At 46.0% G+C, this 23,752-nt stretch overlaps 1 protein-coding gene across 1 annotated transcript in view; it reads left to right on the top strand.

The window, feature by feature from the left end:
- The window catches only part of GALNT9 (polypeptide N-acetylgalactosaminyltransferase 9), a 194,381-nt gene that overhangs the window by 83,713 nt on the left and 86,916 nt on the right, over positions 1–23,752 (top strand). Inside the window, exons 5-6 of the mRNA XM_060269465.1 lie at positions 9,996–10,193; positions 22,180–22,297. Of these exons, the coding sequence (XP_060125448.1) occupies positions 9,996–10,193; positions 22,180–22,297 (316 nt within the window). The remainder of the gene's footprint in view (positions 1–9,995; positions 10,194–22,179; positions 22,298–23,752) is intronic.

The following is a 23,752-nucleotide window of genomic DNA, read 5'->3' as shown; positions in this document are numbered from 1 at the left end:
CTGATCCAGCAGGCTCTTCTTATCATAACATCTTAGAATCGTAGAACTGTAGAGCTGAGAGGGGGACCCAGGAGTCATCTAGTCCAACCCCCTGCAATACAGGAATCTCAACTAAATTGTGCATGCCAGATGGCCATCCAGCCTCTGCTTTAAAATCTCCAAGGAAGGAGAGCCCACCACCTCTCATGGAAGTCTGTTCCACTATCAAACATGCTCTTATGTTCTTCGTTGTACTTTTCTTTTTGTTTAGTTATGAGGTATTGACTGGCTGTCAGGACTGAGCCATCAGCCATCAGTCAGAGGAGAGCCAGGAGTTTGGGGGAGGAATCAGAGGCAAGGGGCCCAGTCTCAGCACTGAGGAAGCAAGGAAACAAAGCAAACAAAGCATGCCAGATCTAGGCAGATGACAGCTGTGTTTCACCTCCAATGTCATAGGCAATTGCAGGGAAGTACGAGTGTGCACTGTTGTGCTCAGGCCTTGTTTGTGAGTTTCTCAGAGGCAACTGGTTGGCCACTGTGAAAACAGGAAACTGGAGAAGAAGCACCTTTGGTCTGATCCAGTAGAACTCTTCTTATTCTTAGTAGACATTTCTTCTTTCCAAAGAACCCTGGGTATTGCAATTAACAGAGGAAGCTGCCTTCCATTGACGAGCTCAGACTATTTATCCATACAGCCCAGTATTGTCTACTAATCTGACTGGCAGCAGGTCTCCAGGATCTCAGGAAGAGGTGTTTCCCTTCACCATCACCTGATCATCTTTTTATTGGAGGAGCCAGGGAGTGTTCTACCTCCCCTTCCAGAGGCAGTATGCCTCTGAATACCAGTCTCTGGGAATCACAACTGAGTAGAGTTCTGTGGCACTAAATTCCTGCTTGCAGCCTTTGTAGAAGAGGTTTTTGGGGATGCTGCACCAGACAGCTCTTGGGCCTGATCTAGCAGGGTTCTCTTTATGTTCTTGTAGCCTTTTCTGGCCTAACTTGGGCTGTGTGACAATTCTGAGCTCTGAGGCTTTTGATGCTGGCATTCTCAAGGACTGAGGGGTGGTTCCACCTCCTCCTTAGACAGCTCCATCAGTGTGCCTTGCAACAGAAGGGCCCTCAAGGGAATCTTCAGCACTGGTTCCAGGAGATGCTGCCTGTTCCCAAAGGTCTTTGATATGTTGGTTGCAGGTTCCCCCTCCTGTCTGGCACCAGGTCAGGGCTAGTAGGTATTACAATACACACCCTAGGGCTGATATTCCACTAAATGCATGGACATCAGGAGGTGTGGCCAGTTGACATAGTCCTGCTTCTGATAGCTCAGTTGGTTAGATGTGGTGCTAACAATGTCAAGGTTGAAGGTTCAATCCCCGTACAGTGGTAACTTGCTTATTGAACTTAATCCATTCTGGGAGTCCGTTCAACTCCCGAAACCATTCAAAAACCATGGTGCGGCTTCTGATTAGCTACAGGAGCTTCCTGCACTCAAGCAGAAGCCACTTTGGACGTTCAGCTTCCGAAAAACGCTCGCAAACTGGAACACTTACTTCTGGGTTTGCGGCATTTGGGAGCCGATTGGTTCAGAAGCCAAGCCGTTTGAGTGCCAAGGTTCCACTGTATGTGACAACTGCATATTCCTGCATTGCTGGGAACTAGATGATCCTTAGGGTCCCTTCCAGCTCTGCAATTCTATGGATACTTCTCCCTGGTATAGAGGAATGCATGAAAGGGGCTACTGCTTATTTCCCTGACCTAGTGCCCTCCAGATGTTTTGGCTACTCCTCCCCATCAGCCCCAGCCAGCATGGCCAATGGTCAGGGAATGATGGGAGTTCTAAGCCTGGGTTGAGAAAGTCTGGAATCAAATCGAGACATTCACAAAGTTAAACTGGAAGAGATGGGAGAGCAAACCTGGGAATGACCCTGGAATGGTGGCAAAGAGGAGGGAAACCCACTCATCCTTAAAAGACAGATAGATAAGACAAAATGGGTAGACAAGAGTATTTAGCTTTGGAATCTGAAGGAGGTAAGCTTCAGTGTGCCTCCAACCAACCATTTACTTCAAGTCACATTAATGTCCCTGCAGGGAGCGCCAATGAAGTTGAAAAGAATCTAACTGGTTGAATACCCAGAAATAGTCATTATGAGGCCCTTACCTTCCCCCCTCCCCACATTCACCCGCAAAAAAATGCTGCCATTCCAAACACTGTTGTCCAGATTCCTCCAGAGAATTAATTTTCAATCAAAAGATTTTGGGCCATTAGGCTAATAATGGAATGTAGGAGAATGAGGCTTAATGGTGTCTCTCTTAGCCTGAGCAATCCCCTACTTAAGTTACTCAATGAGGGAAATGAGATTGAAAATATTCAGAGCATAAGAGATGTTGTGCTGGGTCAGACCAAAGGCATATGTCCCGACAGTCCAGAGATACCTGGGATTTGTCACAAATCAATAATTGCCAAGGAAATGCCTGGCTTTTGGCCCAAAGTTTTGTTTCTATTATTTAATTAAATGCTACCTGCCACAAGTTTTCTCATGATCAGCCAGCCCTCACTACATCTGCATGGCCCTCTGATGTCAAGAACAGCTCAGCCTTTGTGTCGGGTGCCCCATGTGATGAAGCTCTGAATTGCAGGTGGCAGCTCCCTTCAGGTCCTGGACTGATTGTCTCCATCCACACAGGCTGGCCATTGGACCCTTTGGCACAGAAAGGAGTATCATAATGCTTCCTGGTCAGACTGAGCCTTGCTTGAGCCTTGCAAAAGGACTCCTTGGGCTCTGTTGTGTTCCTGCACTCTCAGTAATAATTGTGTCCCAAGTTCTAGCTTGCTCCTTGGTCCTGATGTGATAAAGAATTAGATGTGATTCTGCTGTGAGTCTGAGCATGGACCAGGATGAGGAGGAGACGGACACTTTGACAGGAGCCCTGAGACCATGATATTACTGATTATTACCTGCATTTATATCCAACTTTTCTATGTAGCTCAAGGTAGAATACATGACTCTCTCCTATTTCATTCTCACAATCACCCTGAGAGGTCAGATAGCCTGCAAAATAGTTACTTTTTCCCAGGAAGCTGGGGAATCAAGGGATATAATGTGCCCCAACCAAACTCTGGACCCCCTACAACTCACCTCTAGATTTGGTTCCCACTAATGTGCCAGGAAGAACGAGAGAACCCAGCTAATTGCATTAACTTTTTGCCTACGGATGTCATTGGACTATAATTTCTGTCAACCCTAAGGACTGGCCATGCTGGCTGGGACTGATGGAAGTTGGAGTTAAACAGGTAAAAGGTTTTCCATTAATGACACAAATCTTTCTTTGCTTCCTGGAATCTGCTGATGGATCAGCTCCATTGACCAGCTCCTAGGTCTGCCTCCCCCCTTGACTGCTTCAGCACTTGGAGCCTGGACTTCATGTTGCTGAAGCTGTTGGACAGCTCCTCTACTGGTCCAGTGTCCTATGTAATAGTTCTTCATATGGTTTTCTGGGCTTGATGGGACCACTCCCCTGCTTCACCCAGCAGGATTGGGGTAGGGCATTCTGCTTCCTATGCTGTCAAGGAACTTTGCTTCCGGGTAAATTGCTGCTGGAGACCCCTCCTTACTTCTCCTCTGCGTGGAGAGAACATTGGAACTGGCCTCAAGTCAGAGGTTTCTAGTGCTTTGAGCATCAACTGGAAATCAGGTTACATGTGGCCTCTTTAAATTCTCCACTTTATTTGCACGCAAGGAAACCAAATTTCCCAGGGAAGGGGGATAAATTCTCCAATGGTTTCTCAGGAATTCTCTGGAAGACCTCTTATATATCTTTCTTATAAAAATATATTCCATATATACTTGTACCCTGTGGGGTCATGGCAGAACAGCTGACTTTGGCATGGCACAGGTGGTATTCCCCCTCCTCAAAGGCTTTGATTGTGTCATCGTGTCCCGTGCACTTCCATTTTAGTATTCTATCCAGATGGAAAATAAAAGTGGTGACATGATCTCATTATTTCACAAACCCGGGGGAATCTACACTTGCCATTTCTGTATCTGTGAAATTTCACAGTTCAGGCTTCCGAGAAAGTGGGAATGGAAGTTTTCAAACACAGCACATCATTGGGAAGGGTTCAGCTCTTTAGTTTGAATCCAGAAGTACTTGGTGTTCAGTGCAATCATTGATGTTCTAATGGAGGGCTGGGGAACCTGAGACTGAGAATGGTGTCTTCCAAGCCTGTCTGGTCCTCAGAACTCCCTCACATCTGCTTTCCTTTCCCTGCTTGACAACCTCCTTGGTTGTTGTAGTTTACATATTTATTATTACATTACTACTTAGAACCAGTGTGGTGAAATGGTCAGAGTGTCAAATTTGGACCTGGGAGACCAGGGTTTGAATCTCCACTCAGCCATGAAGCTCAATGGGTGACCTTTGACCAGTCACTGCTTCTCAGCCTAACTTACCTCGCAGGGTTGTTCTGAAGATAAAATGGGGATACACCGCCTTCAGCTCCTTGGTGGAAAATAGAGTATATAAATGTAAGAATTGCCTTATATCCCACTGCTCCTGTATGGAACTCAAGGTGACGTTCATCATTCTCCCTTCCTTATCCTGAGAGGTAGGTTAGACTGAGGGACAGTGTGTTGAATCTATTGATAGTCCCACTGAAATTAATAATCACAGCTAGTTTGGTGCCATTGCTTGCAATGCACCTAGTCAGAGTGCTACTTGTGGACTGGCCCAAGTTCACCCATCACGCTCCATGGCTGAGTGGGGACACAAACGCTGATCTCCCAGGCCCTAGTCCAACACCCTAACCCTTATGTCATCCTCTCATTGCTGAATTCCCTAGCTATCTGGGGACAGTGTTGGGAGGAGACACACACCACATTGTTAAGACTTTATTTGGAAGTGGGCACGATTCCCTGATCGTCGCCACCCACCCCCACTCCCCGCTTCAGAAGGACTGCTAAAGCAGAAACAGCCCTACTGATATCATCATTGTTCTCCCATAAGGAAATCTGATCTCTCTTGTACAGGAAGCCGCATAACTCAAGCAAAATGATATATGGAGTTGCTATGGAGCTATGGAAAGTATGTGCAGGAGGAGGACAAACGAGCGGCCTTAGAGAGCCGTAGTCAGCTGTAATAAGGAAATGGGGGTGGTTTGGCAGTATCCAACATGACAGCTCCACCAGGCCTCTGCAAGGCATCCTTTGATAAAAGATTTTAGGCATCTCCTTTTTGAAACAGGCATCGTGGCACAACTGCTTTTGAGGAAAGGGTGTTGCATTAATTTCTCATGGTACCCAAGTGAGCTACACGCTGGGTATTGCTTTATGTTAATCAAATTTTTTACAAAAGAGGACACAAGTGTCCGACAAGCAAAGAATCCCCAGCACTGTGAGAGTAAGCTAGGCTTTCCAGCCATTCATAATTTTACAGTCTGATCATATATCAGGAGCTCTCACCATAATACTATTGTTGTTGTTTATTAAATTGATAAAGCAGCCTTCAGCCAAAGATCACAGGGCAGTTTACAACAGAAGAAATAGGCAGGAGGAAGTTACTATGAATGACATTGGACTCGGTGCACTGTCACAAGAGGTGACTGACATTACTGTCTACACTGCCCTCCTATCACAGAGGTGAGGGACAGGCCAAAGGGAGATGTTCTGGATGCCTTTTCTGAGCTGTAGAGCAGCAGCTCATGCAGGAGGTCCCAGGTTCAAATCCTGGCATCTCCAGGTAGCTCTTGAAATGTCCTTTGTCTGAAACCCTGGATAGTCACTGCCAGCCAGTGTAACACTGAGCTCAATGGACCAACGATCTGGCTTGATATGTGGAAGCTTCCTATGTTCCTGTAATATTGACCACCCATGTGTATTAATATATATCAGGGAATTTTTTTCTAATGAAGTATTATTGGGATGGACTGATGAACCCATTTCCATTCCATATCAGTTTCACATATGGTTAATTGTAGGTCCATTCCATCATTATTTTTTGCTAACCGAAAAAACCCACACACATTATGTACTTATTCTCTCCCTAAAATATGCATTCTGTGTCCTTCTCAAATGCATTTCCCCATAAAATATGCATTTTTCTTGTTAAATATGAATTTTGGGGTGTGTTTTCCAAAACCAAGACTGCATCACAAAACTCAGAGAGAAGCACATCAGCCAGCTGGTAGCTGCATTCTGGTCTACATATGAGTTCAGGACCGTCTAAGTAGATCAGTTGGCTTTAAAATGTGAACTGAACCAATTTATCCTCTATCCCGCAGCATTACGATCTGTGGTGTAGCCATCCCTCCTAAATGGGTTGTCCGCACTAGAGAAGACACTTGTCACAATGACTTATTGCATGCAATGTTATTTACCTGCAAGACTCTCTGATCTGTATTGTTACAACGACAATACAAAGACCCCCCCCCCTCTTCTTTCAGTGACAGCCCCCTGAGGGCTGTTCCCTGAGGTGATTGTTACTTGGCAATGAAACACCCCAAGGTGATTGTCACTTGGCAATGAAATACCCCAAGGTGACTCCCCACTTCACCCTTCAATAACAAGTGAATCACAGCAGCCAAGTCCTTCTCTGCCAGGTAAACAAATTAACAGTGTGTCACTAATGACGCCTACATCTGCTGCTTGGTATTCAGATGCTTGACATAGGAGGCCGAAACAAAGCAACGTGTTTGTGTGTGTCTGTTGCAGGCAGCAATTGTTATTTAGGTCTGCATGGATTATTTCCACTTACTTGATGGAGACACAAAAACCTGCTGATGGAACCAGGAGAAATGACAGTTGTGGCATTGCCATGTAAGAGAGAGAGAGAGAGAGAGAGAGAGAGAGAGAGAGAGAGAGAGAGAGAGAGAGAGAGAGAGAGAGAGAGAGAGATTACCTCTCTCCACATTTCCACAGATGCCTGCAGCACAACAAGCCGTTTCTGCTTGAGAAGTAGGGAGAAATTGCGCATTTTAGCTGAATTGTGTTTTGATTTCTTGGAGAATATCCAGCTCTTCTCCCTGGAATCCCCTGTCATCCTCCAACAGCCAGCTTTCTCATAAATTTAATCTTGCCTAAATACCACAAGCTGGTTGTTGTTGTTGTTTAAAAAGAAGGTCTCCTTCTCTAGGCCATGTGGGTAAGATTAAGATTCCACAAACTGGCGCCTTTTGACTAATGCACTTTGGAGAGAGAAGAGAGAAGACAGAGCATTGAACAGATGTCTCTTATCTATATCATCTATACCATGGTGGGGGTGGAGCAGTTTGGCCCTTGAGTGTTTTGATTTGAACAATATGTTTGCATGTGCTCATGCAGATGGTTGTGCTCTGACTGCCCCTATTTGTTAGGGACAATTCCTCTTTGCTATTACTCTGACTCTGGTAAATTGCTTCCCTATGTTTTTGCTTTTGCCTTTTGGGGATGCCTTGTTCAAACATGGTTAGTACAAGCTGCTAGGATTGTCATCCATTATCTTCCGCATTTCCTCTTAGAAGTTCATACATGGTCCTCCCTCCCTCCCTCCCTCCCTCCCTCCCTCCACATCCTTGTAAAGTAAGTTAGGCTAAGCAATTGTGACCAGCCTCAGATTGTCCAGTGAGTTTCATGGATGAATGGGGATTTGAACCTGGATAAAAATGTAAGAAGGACCCTTTTGGTTCACATAAAAAATCTATCTAGTCCAGCATCATATTTCCCTCAGTGGCCTCTGGGAAGCCCACCAGAAGGATAGAGGGACAACGGTCCATTCCCACTGCTGTTTCCCAGCTACTGACATTCAGAGATATGTCTGGTCTGCTTGGTCCTAGCCCAACACTCTAACCATTATTCCACATTGCCCTTCTTTAAGAGTTGCCATCCAGCAACATTTAACTGCATCACCAATCCTCTGAGTGGTGGTGGTTGAGTGGGTTCATCTTGCTTTTAGAACACCTGTTGAAGTTGACCCTTGGTGGTGGTGAGGAGAGAGATTACCTGATCAATATTCAACAAACTGCATGTTGGGTGATACACGAGGGTTCAATCCTGCTTTTTCAGGGTGCGGGAGCAGGAGCTGGCTGATGTGCCCAAATCAAGAAGGATTGAATTCCCTGCTCATCCGCTGAGGAACTGAGGTTCAATCTTGCTTCCTGCAAGGCTCGGGAATGGGGACTGGTTTGCATGCCTGAACCAAGAAGGACTGAACTTTCTGCATATTAGCTCATGAATGGGGGTTCAGCCCTACCTCCTGCAGAGTTTGAGTGTACCAGCCAGTCCCCACCACCATGCGTTAACTGATGGCAGGGAGGTCAATCCTGCTTTCTGCCACCATGAATATATGTATCCCACACCTAACATCACATATTACATCAGGTGTGGGACAGGTGAGCATGGTTTTGTTCTTGCAGGCAAAATGGGGAGGCATGGAAGGCCAAGTTTGACCCACAGGCTAGAAATGCCCCATCCCTGATGTAAACATTAAATTGGTATGCAGTGCACCACTTGCCATTTCACTCATCAAACAGTATATTTAATGTTGTTGGTTATGTCTTCTTAGACAATTTGTTGTAGCAGTTTTCCCTGCTGAATTCTTTAACCAAAAGAATAAACACTATGTTGGCTTTTAAGACCAGGAGAGGGCAGGTATTCGCAGAGTACGTGAAGATAGCAAGTGACAGGCAAGAGCAGAGCCTTCAGCAATGCATTATGTTCTGAAGGTTCAGATAGTGATCTTCCCTACAAGGGCGGGAGTGGTGCAAGGTGAACGTATCCCGTTTTCTTCTGTGAAGTGCTGGAGGATAAGTACAGGTGCATTCATAAAGCTAATGACTTGATACACCAGGAACCAGAGGCTCTTCTACATATCATATCGGAAGCTGCCTTGCCCACCTGTCTGATCTACCCAATCCAAGCATGGCCTGGAGCACAAAAGGGAAATCTGTGGTCCTCCAGATGATGTTGGACTCAGCCCCAGCCAGCATGATGGTCAGGGATGCTGGAAGTTGTAGTGCAGCCACATCTAGATGGCTATTGGCTCTTGACATGATGATGATATGATATGATATATGATATGATATGATATGATGGGATGCATAACCTACTGCCCCTCCCCATACACCCTATAGGTGTTTGTTGGCCATGCAGCACCTCACTGCAAATGAATGGAAGGGTTCATGGGTACTGTTTCAAATCTCAGTGGTGGCATGGGTTGAGAGTCTTACAAAGTCCTAAAGCAGGGGTGGTGGACCTGTAATCCTTCCAACGTGGCTGAGCTCCATCATCTGACCACTGGCCATGAGGCTTGTGACTGATGGGAGTTGGTGGCAGTCGTGCTTCTGAATCCCAGTGGCTGGAAACCACAGGAGGGGAGTGTGCTCTTGCACTCATATTCTGCTTGTGAATTTGCCACAGTCATCAGGTTGGCCACTGTGAGAACAGGATGCTGGACTAGATGGGTCATTGGCGTGATCATAGACGGTCCTTCCTATGTCCTTATGAGTTGGTGTCCAACATGATCCTCAAGGTCACTTCCAATTCTGCAATTCTATGAATCTATGGACATCTGAATATCCACAGGTTCCCTGCTCATGTCCAACAGCCCTGCTCATGGATATATTCAAGATTGATTTGTTCACTTATTTTTTAATGAAATAATAGCTGACTTCAAGAGAACATAAGAAGAGGCTGTTGGATAAGGTAAGGATATTCTAGTCCAGCATCCTGTTCTACAGCAGCCAACCAGATGCCCAGGGGAAGCCAGCAAGTAGGCTCTGAGCACAGCAGCCCTCTTCCCACTTGTGATTCCCAACAACTGGTGTTTCGAGGCACAGTGTCTCCAAAAGTAGAAGAAGAACAAAGCCACTGGTATCCTTTTCCTCCATGAATTTGTCTAATCCTCTTGTAAAGCCTTCCAAGTTGGTGGCCATCAATATTCCATATGGGGGTGAATTGGGAGCATTCATTTCCATTCTATTTATTCTCAACAAAATACTCTTCTTAAAAAAGAAAAGAAAAACAGGAACAAATATTGTTTGTTTACAGGGTGGAGCCGGCACTTACCCGCATCAAAGAAGACAGGAAACGGATCATCCTTCCAGCTATTGACAACATAAAGTACAACACGTTTGAAGTGCAGCAATACGCCAATGCAGCTCATGGCTACAACTGGGGACTCTGGTGTATGTACATAATCCCACCGCAAGACTGGCTGGACAAGGGGGACGAGTCTGCACCCATCAGGTGACTTTCTGCAATTTCATACCATTGTTACTTTACTGCTGGAAGTTCCTTAATCCCAAGGGCTGATTTTGGTGACCGCTCCCCACAAAAACAAAAACAACACTGCATGCCTTGAGAGGGGATGTTGTGTGCCTTGAGGAATTTAAGCCACCCCATCAGATGCATCAACCACACACCACTGTTCTGAGTTGGCCGAGTCCTTGTGCAACTTTCAGAGCAGCATTCTGTCTAGGCATTATTGGGATAACTGGGTCCAATTACAGTGGTACCTCGGGTTACGAACGCGATCCGTTCCGGGGTATCAGATCATGGACATTCCCAGTCCCACCTGGAGGTGCCAGGGATTGAACCTGGGATATTTTGCATGGGAGACAGATGATCTACCACTGAGCTGTGGCCCTTCCGCCTCATATTCACTACTGCCACTGCCGGATCACTTGACCTCTCCATCCAGTGAAAAGACTCAGGAACTGGAGCTGCTGCCTCCACCTGTCCTGCACTCTTTTGAGCAGCTGTGTGGCTTAGGGGCAGAGGAAGAAAGAAAGGAAAAAAGCACCAATAATGAGTATGTGGGCTCACAAAAAAGGGAGCCCCACTGATGGCATCTTCCTCACGTGCCCCACAAAAAGCAACCTTTCTTCTGCGACCTTTCTCCTGGACACTCTGTCCCACTCACATCTTGACTAGGAAGTCAATAGGGCCGGAGAAGAAATCAATACAATTTTTTGCTTTTTAGTGTGCATCTACCTACCCAGCGGTTGGTGCTGTGGATTAAACCACAGAGCCTAGGGCTTGTCGATCAGAAGGTCGGCAGTTCGAATCCCCACAACGGGGTGAGCTCCCGTTGCTCAGTCCCAGCTCCTGCCCACCTAGCAGTTCAAAAGCACGTCAAAGTGCAAGTAGATAAATAGGTACCACTACAGCGGGAAGGTAAATGGCGTTTCTGTGCACTGCTCTGGTTTGCCAGAAGCGGCTTAATCCTGCTGGCCACATGACCTGGAAGCTATACGCCGGCTCCCTCGGCCAATAACGCGAGATGAGTGCCGCAACCCCAGAGTCGGTCACGACTGGACCTAATGGTCAGGGGTCCCTTTACCTTTACCGTTCCTAATTTGTACTCCCTGAAGCAGTATGTGGACCAAAATGCAGCTATGCACATATATATGTTCATCTCAAGGGGTAAAACAGCCTGGGGAAGGAGATCCTGAAGGAAAGCAGTGGCTGTGGAAATGGGTGAAGCTCCTCCCCTCCTGACGGCTATTTTTCTCTTCCAAAGGCCCTCCACCCAACTCACAGTTTGAAAATTCAGGAGCTGCAGATGTTTCATACCATCCACCCTCCCTCCCTCCCTCCATGTGTGTGTGTGTGTGTGTGTGTGTTTTCTCACGCGCATGGTTCCCCCCCTTCTTTCCCCATTAGAGGCAACCCCACGCCTGAGCAAAGGTTCATAAATGATGCAAATTGGGCTTTAGCCTTACTTTTCCTCTTATCGCTGCAAAACAGAGGGATGCGACAGCATTCATTTTATTTATCTTCAAGCGGTGCACGTCTGTTATCGGGGACCTCCTGCTCTTTGTGAAGCCTCAATATGCAGGCAGGTAATTGCTCAGGAAATCTGAATGTCCCTTGATAAACCTGGCCAGCTTTTCTCCTTCCTCTTTCAAAGAGCAGCCACTATTTCATTGTCACTGTGGAGATACATCTATGCACTGGCAATGTTTTGCTATTGATTCCGGTGGCCAGGGAAGCGGAGACTACACCAACTTAATCTTTGGGTTTCTCTCTCTCTCTCTCTCTCTCTCTCTCTCTCTCTCTCTCTCTCTCACACACACACACACACACACACACACAAACACTCCTCCACTCTTCTGATTGGCTCCTCCTTACTGTTGGATTGTGTGTTGCTACAGACCACGTATTATTTTCCATTTTACCTGTACCTCCATTGTCCACACTCCTACCTTCACTGCAAAAATTTCAAGGGATATATGCTGTTTAGTGGTGTTTTTCCTCTCCCACCTCTTTTGGTCTGGCCACCACTGGTATTAAGACCTTCCCATTCTGTGCTCCCATGACTCTTGGAACGTGGCTACACCATGCCATAGCAACATGCTGAAAAGCACAGGGTGGGGGCAGGGAGTGGTGACTCCGCTGTCCCACTTGTGGAACAGCAAAAAACTTTTTTAAAAAAGAAGAAGCCAAATGAGGTAATAAAAACAATCATTTTATTATTTATACCCCACCTATCTGGCTGGGTTTCCCTAGCCACTCTGGGCGGCTTCCAGCAAAATATAAAAACATAATAAAAAGTCAGACATTAAAAACTTCCCGATACAGGGCTGCCTTCAGATGTCTTGTAAAAGTTGTACAGTTCTTTGTCTCCTTGACAACTGATGGGAGGGTGCCACTGCCGAGAAGGCGCTGTCACTGCTTTTGCCTCCAAGTAGTAACTCCCCCCAGAAAAAAACCACCCCCTTTTCATTCCTTAATGTGAAATGTCAAGCCAGAAGTTCACAAAGGCATAGGATCTGGGAGTGAAACTAAGCAGGCTGAACCTTGTGATGTGTGGATTCCTTGTTCACACTCCCTGCCACTCAGAGATGGCAGACTTTGGCACTCAGTGGCATAAGACTTGAAGAACACACAAAAAAGCCTGCTGAATCAAGCCAACATCCCATCTAGGCCAGAGTCCTGTTCTCATAGCGGCCAACCGAATGCCTGTGGCCAACCTGACTGCAACAGCAACTCTCCCCACCTGTGATTCCTAGCAACTGGCAATCAGGGACACACTGCCTTCGATAGCAGAGATAGAACATGATAGCCTGCACCATGTTTTGCAAACCCTGATGATCAGTTGATTCAAGGCCATGCACTTGCAATTGGCTGCTAGTCGGCAGTTCCCAAGTGCTGGGATTTTGCCAGCTCCACAGCCCACCTTTCACCCTAGCTGCATCTTTAGCTGCCCCACACCTGATATCATATACCACGGGTGTCAAACACAAGGCCCGGGGGCCAAATCCGGCCCGCCAGACCTCGTCATGTGGCCCGCCAAGCGCCCCAGCCAGCGGGACCTAGCAGCGGGACCTTGCTGCTGAAGCGCCGTGCCGACAAAGCGCCGACAAACAGCTGGGGCCGGGGGGGGGGTAGAAAGGCGGCCGGAGCAGCGCCGCACGGAGAGTCCCGAGCCTCTGCGACGCAGCAGTGCTCTGTAGCACTTTGAATCCTCCTCCTGCCACGGCTCGGCACCTGGAAACGGCTGCTGCTGCTGCTGCTGAAGCACAGACAAAGCACCCAGCAGCGCCGCGTGGAGGAGGAGGAGGATTCAAAGTGCTACAGAGCACTGCTGCGTCCCAGAAGCTCGGGACTCTCCGCACGGCGCTGCCGGGTACCGACCCGGCAAGCCGCCACCTCCTCCTCCTCCTCTTGCCTCACCTCCTCCTCCTCCTCCTGCCGCGGCTCAGCCTCACGAACGTGCAACTCTGAGGCTTTACGCACTTCTCCTAAAATGGACACCCGCTGCCTCACACTGCACGGGAAATGCTTTTTGCCCCTGGGTCCCTTCGTGCTCTTTTCTGGCGCTGAATCAAGGCGGCGACCCCCCCCTTCCCTTTCTTTCTTCCTCTCTCTCATTCTTATTCTTTCTTTCCCTCTCCTTCCTTCCTTCTTTATCTCTGTCTTCTCTCCCTCTTTCTTTTTCGTTCCTTCTTTATTCCTTCTTTCCTACTCTTCTTCCTCTCACCTCTTTCCTTCCTCTCTCCCTCCTGCTCCCTCTTTTCTTCCTTCCTTCCTTCCTTCCTTCCTTCCGTCCTTCCTTCCTTCCTTCTGTCCTTCCCATCTTTCTTCCTCTCCCTCATTCTTATTCTTTCTTTCCCTCTACTTCCTTCCTTATTTCTCCCTTTCCATCTTCTCTCCCTCTTTCTTCTTCTTTCCTTCTTTATTCCCTTCCTTATTTCCTACTCTTCTTTCTCTCCCCTCTTTCCTTCCTTCCTCTCTCCCTCCCACTCCCTCTTTTCTTCCTCCCTCCCTCCCCTCCCCTCCCCTCCCTCTCCTCAGAAACATAGGATGCTGCTTTATACTTCTGGCCCTTAAACCCTGGAACCAGGAGAGCAGCTCCAGTGAGTCAACCTCAGCCAGTCCCTTTGGTGAAGGGTGGTGGCTCACTGGCAGAACATCTGTCCTGCATGCAGAAGGACCCCAGCATCTCCAGGTACCAGTAGCTCTGCAAAGCTCCTGCATGAAACCCCAGCGAGCCTCCACCACCCAGTGCAGTTACCAAAAATCATTTTTCAATAAATTGTACAATAATTGTACATTTGAATATCTACTTGCCATTATTCTGACTATGTTTCTGCTTTCAGAGCTAGTTATTACTTACATTATTACAAAAAACAGTAATAATTGAATGCAGTGACAATAATTTATGATAATAAAGAGTGGACACATAGTCCTACAGATACAACCAGCCCTTTGAGGGTGACCAAACTGCTGATGCGGCCCCCGATGAATTTGAGTTTGACACCCCTGTCATATACCATAAATGGTTTACCCCAGGCATCCCCAAACTGCGGCCCTCCAGATGTTTTGGCCTACAACTCCCATGATCCCTAGCTAACAGGACCAGTGGTTGGGGAGAATGGGAATTGTAGTCCAAAACATCTGGAGGGCCGAAGTTTGGGAATGCCTGGTTTACCCAAAGCAGCCTCAGAGGCTAGATGGGGAGCCTAATTGTCCATTGGGCTGCTTCCCTCCCCACTCACCTGCTCTGCCTACTGATGCACTGCTCTGTTGCATTCCATTATCAACACCTCCTGGAGCCATTAGTCACCTGTCTCCAGTCAGGCTCGCCTCTGCCTTGAATTTTTATCTCCTTATCCCAGCAGTAGTGGCCTGTTAAAACAACCCATACGTTTCTCGCTGATTGCTTAATGTACCATAGAACGAGGCAGGTGATGCTCCATCAATGTGCCATGCGCAAGTATTCCGCCATCTCCGCAAAGTGTGTTTTGACATTCTCTAATTTATAGAAATGAGTTTGCAGCGAAACACGGCATCTTTCTGCCCAGCCTCTCACAAGCTCTCCCTGCTTCAGTGGCCTGAGAAAACTCGGTTGTTGTTTTTTTGGGTGCATATTAAGTCTTTGTTGACGTCTTGCCGACTCTCTTGACATCCTTTTGACTTCAGTGGTGCGGGTGTGGATTTGTGTCGCTTTGATTCTAATCAGAAGTTACTTCTCTCCCCTCCTCCTCCTCTGTAAAGGAGGAAATGAGCAGCAAAAGAGACAGATGGCAGGCCAATTTCCCCCCTCCTCCTGGATTGTCAGATTAGATTAAGGCATTAAGGGAGACGAGATCTGTCAGAATAGATCACACCTATGATCCATCTTTTCCCACGCCCTGTCTGTCAAGAGCAAGGTGTGCTGGTTTCTTCACACTCAAGAACTAATAAAGACAAAGTATATTATCCCATTGACGACAATAGGGACCCTCCAAGTGTCCCTATTTCCCAGGGACAGTCCTGGATTCATAGAAACTGTCTTGGTTTCTGATTTGATCCTCGAATGTCCCACTTTTCCTTAGGATGCCCCTATTTTCGTTGGAGGGTATGGAGATAAGTAACTATACAACCTTTAGCAAAATAAAAAAATTCCTTCAGTAGCACCTTAAAGACCAACTAAGTTTATATTTTGGTATGAGCTTTCGTGTGCATGCACACTTCTTCAGATACCATGCACACGAAAGCTCATACCAAAATATAAACTTAGTTGGTCTTTAAGGTGCTACTGAAGGAATTTTTTTATTTTGCTTCAACTCAGACCAACACGGCTACCTACCTGTAACTATACAACCTTTAGAAGATATTTGAAGGCATCCCTGTACAGTGAAGTTTTTAAATGTTTAATGTTTCATTGTGTTTTTAAATATGTTGGAAGCTGCCCAGAGTGGCCGGGGCAATCCAGTCAGATTGGGTGGAGTATAAATCTTATTATTATTATTATTATTATTATTATTATTATTATGGAGGGTGTGCAATAGAATGTATATTCACCATTGCCCTAAGGCCCATGTAGCCCAGCATCTTGTCCTCACAACCAGAACATGAGCCCAAAAGCAGTCTTCATCTTCAGTTTCTAGCTGGAAGATCCTTCGGTAGTACATATATGCTGGATTTGTGCCGCTGGTTCCTTTTGCAGTTTGTACTGAAGGATGCTGAAAATTTCCCTAGAATGTAAAAACTGCCCTGCTTGATCAGACCAAAGGCTGATGTAGTCCCAGCATCCCAGATACCCATTGTGGGAAATCTCACACTCGGAACATGAGAGGAACAGCCTCTGGTGTTCAAATATAAGTCACTTTCACATCATAAATTTAAAGTGTGTGACTTTCTTCAAATAAACTGTAATTTACCACCCACAGAGCTATGATTCCCAGCACCCTTAACAAAGTACAGTTTCTAAGATTCTTTGGGGAAGGCATAGGCTCTAGATATGCTTTAAAGTCATGATGTGGATAGGACCGTTGCCTTCAGGCTTTCTCTGATAACTCCACAAGTAAAACCACGGGAGAGTTACTTAAGGAAGGAAGGAGGGAGGGAGGGAGGAGCTAAACAATCATGGAAGGGGCCTGGAGATCACTGAGAAGCTATGGCCAGGGTATGGATCCGCTGGGTGGATACTGGGAGGTGAGGGAGTCCATTCATTTTGCATGTAAACATGGACTTATGTAGACTGGAGCACAGTCCACTTCTTTGAATTCTGCAATGCAATTCTCCAGCTAAGTTCTTGTGGTTGGCATCTGTCTTTTCTCAAGAGACAGTGGAGTCCACCTTCAGGGGTGAAGCCAAACTGCTGTGTTAGCAGCACCAAAGTGACCTCCTCGGAGCGTAAGCCTGGGCAGTGTCTCGAATGTCATGTCCGAGGCTTTGGACACCACCTCCGAGGCCCGGCAATGACTTGGACATGACTTCTGGTGCTTTGCAAGGCACTGGAAATCAGGTTGGCACAATTTTTTGTGGGTGCTCGGGCCCCCAAGGTCCCCTATTGTTGATGCCAGTGCTTTCAAACATACGTTTTCATCCATAAGGTCTAGATCAGGCGTCCCCAAACTGCGGCCCTCCAGATGTTTTGGCCTACAACTCTCATGATCCCTAGCTAACAGGACCAGTGGTCAGGGATGATGGGAATTGTAGTCCAAAACATCTGGAGGGCCGAAGTTTGGGGATGCCTGGTCTAGATACTCGTATGTTTGTGTATGCAGTGCTTTTTTCTGGGGGTACCCAAGGGTATGCAGTACTGGCACCTCCCCCCACCCCTGTTAAAAGTGTGGCACTTACTATAACAACTTCATGGTGAGTAGCGGCAACTTTTTTGCTTTTTCAAAAAAGAAAAAGCACACACACACAGAGAGAGAGAGAGAGAGAGAGAGAGAGAGAGAGAGAAGCTGAGATTTTCAAGAAGTATTCACTAACTTTCAAAGGTAGCTTCTCATTCACAAGGTTTAGAAAGTTGAAAGAAAGAAAGAAAGAAAGAAAGAAAGAAAGGAAGGAAGGAAGGAAGGAAGGAAGGAAGGAAGGAAGGAAGGAAGGAAGGATCCAGAATGAAAGCTGAGGATCTCAAGAAGCGTAATCACATGTACCTATTCTCATATTCCTTGGCTTTTATTCTTTGCCTGCCCAGAATTGCAACACCTACATACACTCAAGTTGATAACTGATAGCAGTGGCTACATTGCTGAATGGTTTAAGGGTCTGTGGGTGGGGCGCGTAGCTCAGTGGTAGAGCAGCCGCCTTCTGTGCAGAAGGTTATAAGTTCAATCCCTGGTGATGGCAACTAAAAAGGATCAGCTAAGAGGTGGCATGAAAGAACCCTGCCTAAGAGCTGGAGAGCAGCTGCCAGTCAGAGTCGGCAGCACTAGACTAGATGAACAACAAGTGTGGCCTAGGATGTGGTGTTTCCAAAGAGATGCATGCCGTTATGTATGCTTTTAAAGGGATATCTGTAAGACCAAAATAAGTTTCTTTTTATGTTTGCATACTTTCCTTCTATTTCAGTCAAGTGTTGATAACGCTGCATTTCTCCCCCTTTTAAATATCCATTTTGCAAAAATGATCACTCAGCTACCACCAACAGCTGCCATTCCCATTTATATTGGAGAAATCCTAATGTGCAAAACAGCCCACACATTAGAAATGAGGTATACTGGAGGGGAAAGGGGGAGGGAAAGAGGCAGCGTTGCCCTATAGCAGGAAAGCTGGAGCAGAATGAACCAATGCCTTGCTCAAAGGAACCAATTTCCATATATAAGATTGACGTGTGTTGTTAAATATCTGTCCATGGTGTTATTTACAATCTGCTGCATGAGAATTGGAGCAGGGAGGGATGGCGGAGAAAGTCAGTTTTGTTTTCATTCTAATTGACACTTTTTCAAAGCAGTAGACAAACTGAAATCCGGTTATCCCTCAAAATTCACACTTCTCCAAATTTTAGCAATTTAGATTCTCAAACCAACCAATGGGATCTAAAATGCATACATTAGGGCAACTTGTGTATTATTATTTTTCCCCTCAAAAAGCATGCAGTAGTCAAAATAACACACCCAAATGTCATATGTGCAAAAAAGTATATATTAGTCAAAATTTGTAGATATTTCCACTTAAATGCTGGCTAATTTTCACTGGGACTTAAAATAAAAACCTTACAAATTGCTGTGGAAATGGGGGGGGGAATGAGAACTGAAATAACCCTATATTATTTGTCTATCCCTAGAAGTCCATCATTGTGATGGGCAATTCTCTTCCCTATCCTTCCTCTAAAGCTGCTGTTAGGCTTATTGTTTGTTTGTACCCTGACATCTGGCTGGGTTTCCCCAGCCACTCTGGGTGGCTTCATTAAAACATTTGTCATTAAAAGTGTCCCTAAACAGGGCTGCTTTCAGATGTCTTCTAAATGTCATATAGTTGTTTATTTCTTTGACATCTGATGGGAGGGCGTTCTACAGGGTGGGTGCCAGTACCGAGAAGGCCCTCTGCCTGGTTCCCTGTAGCTTCTTCTCTTCTCGCAATGAGGGAACTGCCAGAAGGCTCTCGGCGCTGGACCTCAGTGTCCGGGTTGGACAATGGGGGTGGAGATGCTCCTTCAGGTGTATTGGGCCGAGGCCGTTTAGGACTTTAAAGGTCAGCACCAACACTTTGAAATTGTGCTTGGAAACGTACTGGGAACCAATGTAGGATCTAATCCCCTTCTCTGAGGTTGATGTCTACACAAGGCATCCCCAAACTGCAGCCCTCCAGATGTTTTGGCCTACAACTCCCATGATCCCTAGCTAACAGGACCAGTGGTTGGGGAAGATGGGAATTGTAGTCCAAAATATCTGGAGGGCCGAAGTTTGGGGGTGCCTGGTCTACACCATCACCATCACCATCTACCCCTACATCTAATGGCTCCTATGGGCCCTGGGAACATAGGCTTGCAAGTTTGTTGCAACTGCTCCTGCCCTACATGGCTGTTAACTAGAAGGAAGAAATGAGACATAATAAGACATATTAAGCATACAAATAAAATTATGTATGCATGTGTCCTTAAATTCATTCAGGCATTTCATGCACTTGGACATCAGAAGCAATTTGGCCCTAATTCTGTAATCTTCCATTTGTCCAGGTGGGGAAAGTGTGTGTTACTTTTTGAAGAGCACAGGGAGGCAAACACATCAATAAAAACATTTTTAAACATTCTCAAAGCAGTTAAAAACACTCTCTCAGCCACCAGTTCCAGGGTCCGTGGGAACAGTAACTTTCATCCATTAAGTGCCTGGGCAAAGAGAAAGGTTATATATGTCAATAATGGTCAATAGTCAATAATGAGGCAGACAGACACACCTTGCCAGGAAAGGCATTTTGCAAATGGGGATTATCATCCACAACTGCTGCAGCAGCAACAAGAACCCCAGATTGCAGAATGAGAGGCCTCAGCCCAGTGAATGCTGTGTTTACGTCCCACTGGAATCAGAAGAACGAGATAACCATGACTCACAAAACGATTTAGCCAAAATGATTTAGGCTTGGCTTAGAGCAGGGATAATGATGAGAGGCAAAATCTTTGCCACCATGGCCAGTTGTCAGAGATGAAAAGAGGGCTACTCTACCACATCTGGAGGGCCCCATTTTCAAGCAGGAGCAACACCAGGCATCAGATATAAACCCGCAAGATGAGCCAGATTTCAGCTTGCTTTTGTACGCATTGAAGTTTATTTCAGAACTTTGCTTGATAATTATTTTTTAGTCATTACAAGCCACAATAGACTTGGCAGGAGGGTCTCTGATTCAATTTATCAGTCCTCCGTGCATTTTATATTATGATTAAACACAAGGCAAATTGATTAGAATGTTTGCTGCATGTTGGTAAAATATTACTTCCCTGGTAAGGAAGCTGCTGTTTTCTTTCTTTCTTTCTTTCTTTCTTTCTTTCTTTCTTTCTTTCTTTCTTTCTTAAGGCAGTAATAAAGTTCCATTAGGGGAAGTTTTACAACCAACATCTAATAAAGGAATGAATTGAATCATTGCATGAATAAACGGGTAATGGGTATAAACGGAATAAACGGGTAATGCTCTCATTGTTTTTGGACCAAGGCTGGGTGTTTACAAGGGCTGTGCTGGCATTTTTTGTGGTTCTCTTTTGGAGCCTCTCTCTTCAGAGTAGGGATAGAGAAGAAATTAAATTCCGTTTCAGTTCAAGGGCTGATGTACCTAATTTGTGCTTTCCAAAACAATTCACAGACCAAATCACAGCCAAGGTCTCAGGTAGCTATCCTCTCCTGTCACCTGCTATCTGTCTGTTCTTTTTCAAAAAAGCTAAGGATGCTAAAGATCGCACCCAGGACCTTCTATATGCAAAACATGTTCTCTTCTTCTCAGCACTGCTATCTCCCCAACTGTATCACAGTGGCTTGTATTTGGATGGAGAGGCTGTAGCCTCTGAAGGAGCTGCCAGGACCTTCTAAACCAGGGGTAGACAAACTAAGGCCCAGGGGCTGGATCTGGCCCTATCGCCTTCTAAATCCAGCCCGCGATGGTTGAGGAATCTACTCATGTAGAGTAGAATGTGTCCTTTTATTTAAAATGCATCTCTGGGTTATTTGTGGGGCATAGGAATTCATTCTTTCTTTTTCCCCAAAAAATATAGTCCGGCCCCCCACAAGGTCTGAGGGACAGTGGACCGGCCCCTGCTGAAAAAGTTTGCTGGCCCCTGTCCTAAACTCACTTACATTGTAGCAAGTCAATTTAACTTCCTTCTGAATAGACATGGGAAGGACTGCACTGTTTTCACATTGCAATGCAATATAGGAAGCTGCCATCTAGCTCAGTGCCATTGCCTAAACTGGCTGGCAGTGGCTCTCTAGGCAGGTTGTCTTTCCCAGCCCTGGATTGAACCTGAGACCTTCTGTTTACAAAGCAGATAATCTACTCCTGAACTGTAGCCCTTTCGGATCTAGAGTTGGGTTTTCGCTGACTCACATTGACTGGGTGAGTGGGTGGATGGATGATGCATGGATATGAAGTTCATTTTGACATCACATGGTGTGACGTGGGTTTGTGTGGAAATGCCCCTCCTTTCTTAGAACGGGCCTTTTCTGTGGTGGCTTCCCCGATTGTGGAATGCTCTCCCCAGAGAGGCTTGCCTGGTGCCATCATGACATGTCTTTAGAAACGAGGCAAAAACTCTCCTCTTTACCCAGGCCTATAGCTATTAATCAAAAGCCTGTGAAAGTGGGGTGGGGGGAAGAGATAAAAGCATACTGGTCTTGTAAGATAAGAAGCATACTGTTTTATCAATGGTGATCTGTAATGTGTTTTTAATGTTGTACACGGCTCTGGGATCTGTTGATCAAGGGCTGTATATAAATTGAATAAATTGTTGTTGTTGCTGCTGCTGCTGCTATTCCGAAGGTGCCTTGTTTGAACCCTTTGTCCTTCGTTTGTTTCCCCTCATCAACAGGACACCAGCCATGATTGGTTGTTCGTTTGTGGTGGACAGAGGGTACTTTGGTGAGATTGGACTTCTTGACCCTGGAATGGAAGTTTATGGGGGAGAAAACATTGAACTTGGTATGAGGGTGAGTGACACATTATTGGCTTTGTGGACTGTAGATCAAGTAGGGCTTGAAGAGATAAGAGCTCTCGGCTTAATGATTTAGCCTTGCTTGGACTAGGCCTTTCGGTGTTAACTCATTCTTTGAGCCTGCATAACCATTGACTGTTTCAATTACTTTATGGTGGCAATCACAAGCACAGTGTGCTAGGGAGTAAATGGGACTGGAGTCAGGGGGGATCAGTTCCAAATAAATCTGTCTAGAAACAGACTAAAAAAATTCTTTCACTAGCACCTTAAAGACCAACTAAGTTTTTATTTTGGTATGAGCTTTCGTGTGCATGCACACTTCTTCAGATACACTTGAAACAGAAGTGTCAGACCCTTATATATATACAGAGGGTGGTGGGGGTGGGTGGGAATGGGTGATGGGCTGATGGGAGTGGAAAACCTGTAGATGGCTGTTAACGACTGCTGATGACTGCAATTAGTCCTGGGGGGGGGAGAGCAAGGGCTGAGGCGCTAAAGAAAGCTTTATCATGCATAATGAGATAAGAATCCAATGTCTTTATTCATCCCAGGTGGCTCTATGGTTTTAAGCTTGGTAATGAGTTCCAATTCAGCAACTTCTCTTTCCAGTCTGTTCCTGAAATTTCTCTGTAATAAAACAGCTGCTTTGAGATCTTGTATAGAATGTCCTGGGAGATTGAAGTGTTCTCCTACTGGTTTTTCTGTCTTATGGTTCCTGATGTCAGATTTATGTCCATTTATCCTTTGGCGTGGGGTTTGGCCAATATGTTTGTCCAATATAAAAACTTAGTTGGTCTTTAAGGTGCTACTGAAAGAATTTTTTTATTTTGCTTCGACTCAGACCAACATGGCTACCTACCTGTAACTAGAAACAGACTGTAAGACATCAGAGTAGTCATGGGTTTCAAGATCCCATTTCCTGATCACCTTTAAAACTCACTTGGGCAAGTCACTATCTCTACCTTGCAAGGGATGTTGTGCGGGTAGAGCAGAACAGCTCTGTGAGTTTCCCTGAGCTCCTTGGAATGATAATTAGGGACCAAACGTAACAAGGAGGTACCAGCCAGAGGCTCCATGCGCCTAAAATGAGAAATAAAGATTGGTTCACATGATACTGCCAGAAATGGGTCAGGGGGCAGTCACTGAACAAGAGGTGGGAGCAGGAATCATCAGCTGACCTTACAACCCACAAGGCAAAAGTCAGTAAATGCTGTTGCTGTCCAGGCAATGTATCAGCTATTAGCAAAGAACTATTATAGTTATTTGGAGGGATGCAGGTGGCGCTGTGGTCTAAACCACAGAGCCTGGGGCTTGCTGATCAGAAGGTTGGCGGTTTGAATCCCCATGACGGGGTGAGCTCCTGTTGCTTGGTCCCAGCTCCTGCCCACCTAGCAGTTCAAAAGCATGTCAAAGTGCAAGTAGATAAATAGGTACCACTACAGCGTTTCTG

The sequence above is a fragment of the Zootoca vivipara genome, chromosome 17, assembly GCF_963506605.1.
Source record: "Zootoca vivipara chromosome 17, rZooViv1.1, whole genome shotgun sequence".
NCBI lineage: Eukaryota > Metazoa > Chordata > Lepidosauria > Squamata > Lacertidae > Zootoca > Zootoca vivipara.
The sequence above is the reverse complement of the archived record's forward strand: the minus strand, read 5'-3'. Positions and strand labels throughout refer to the sequence as shown.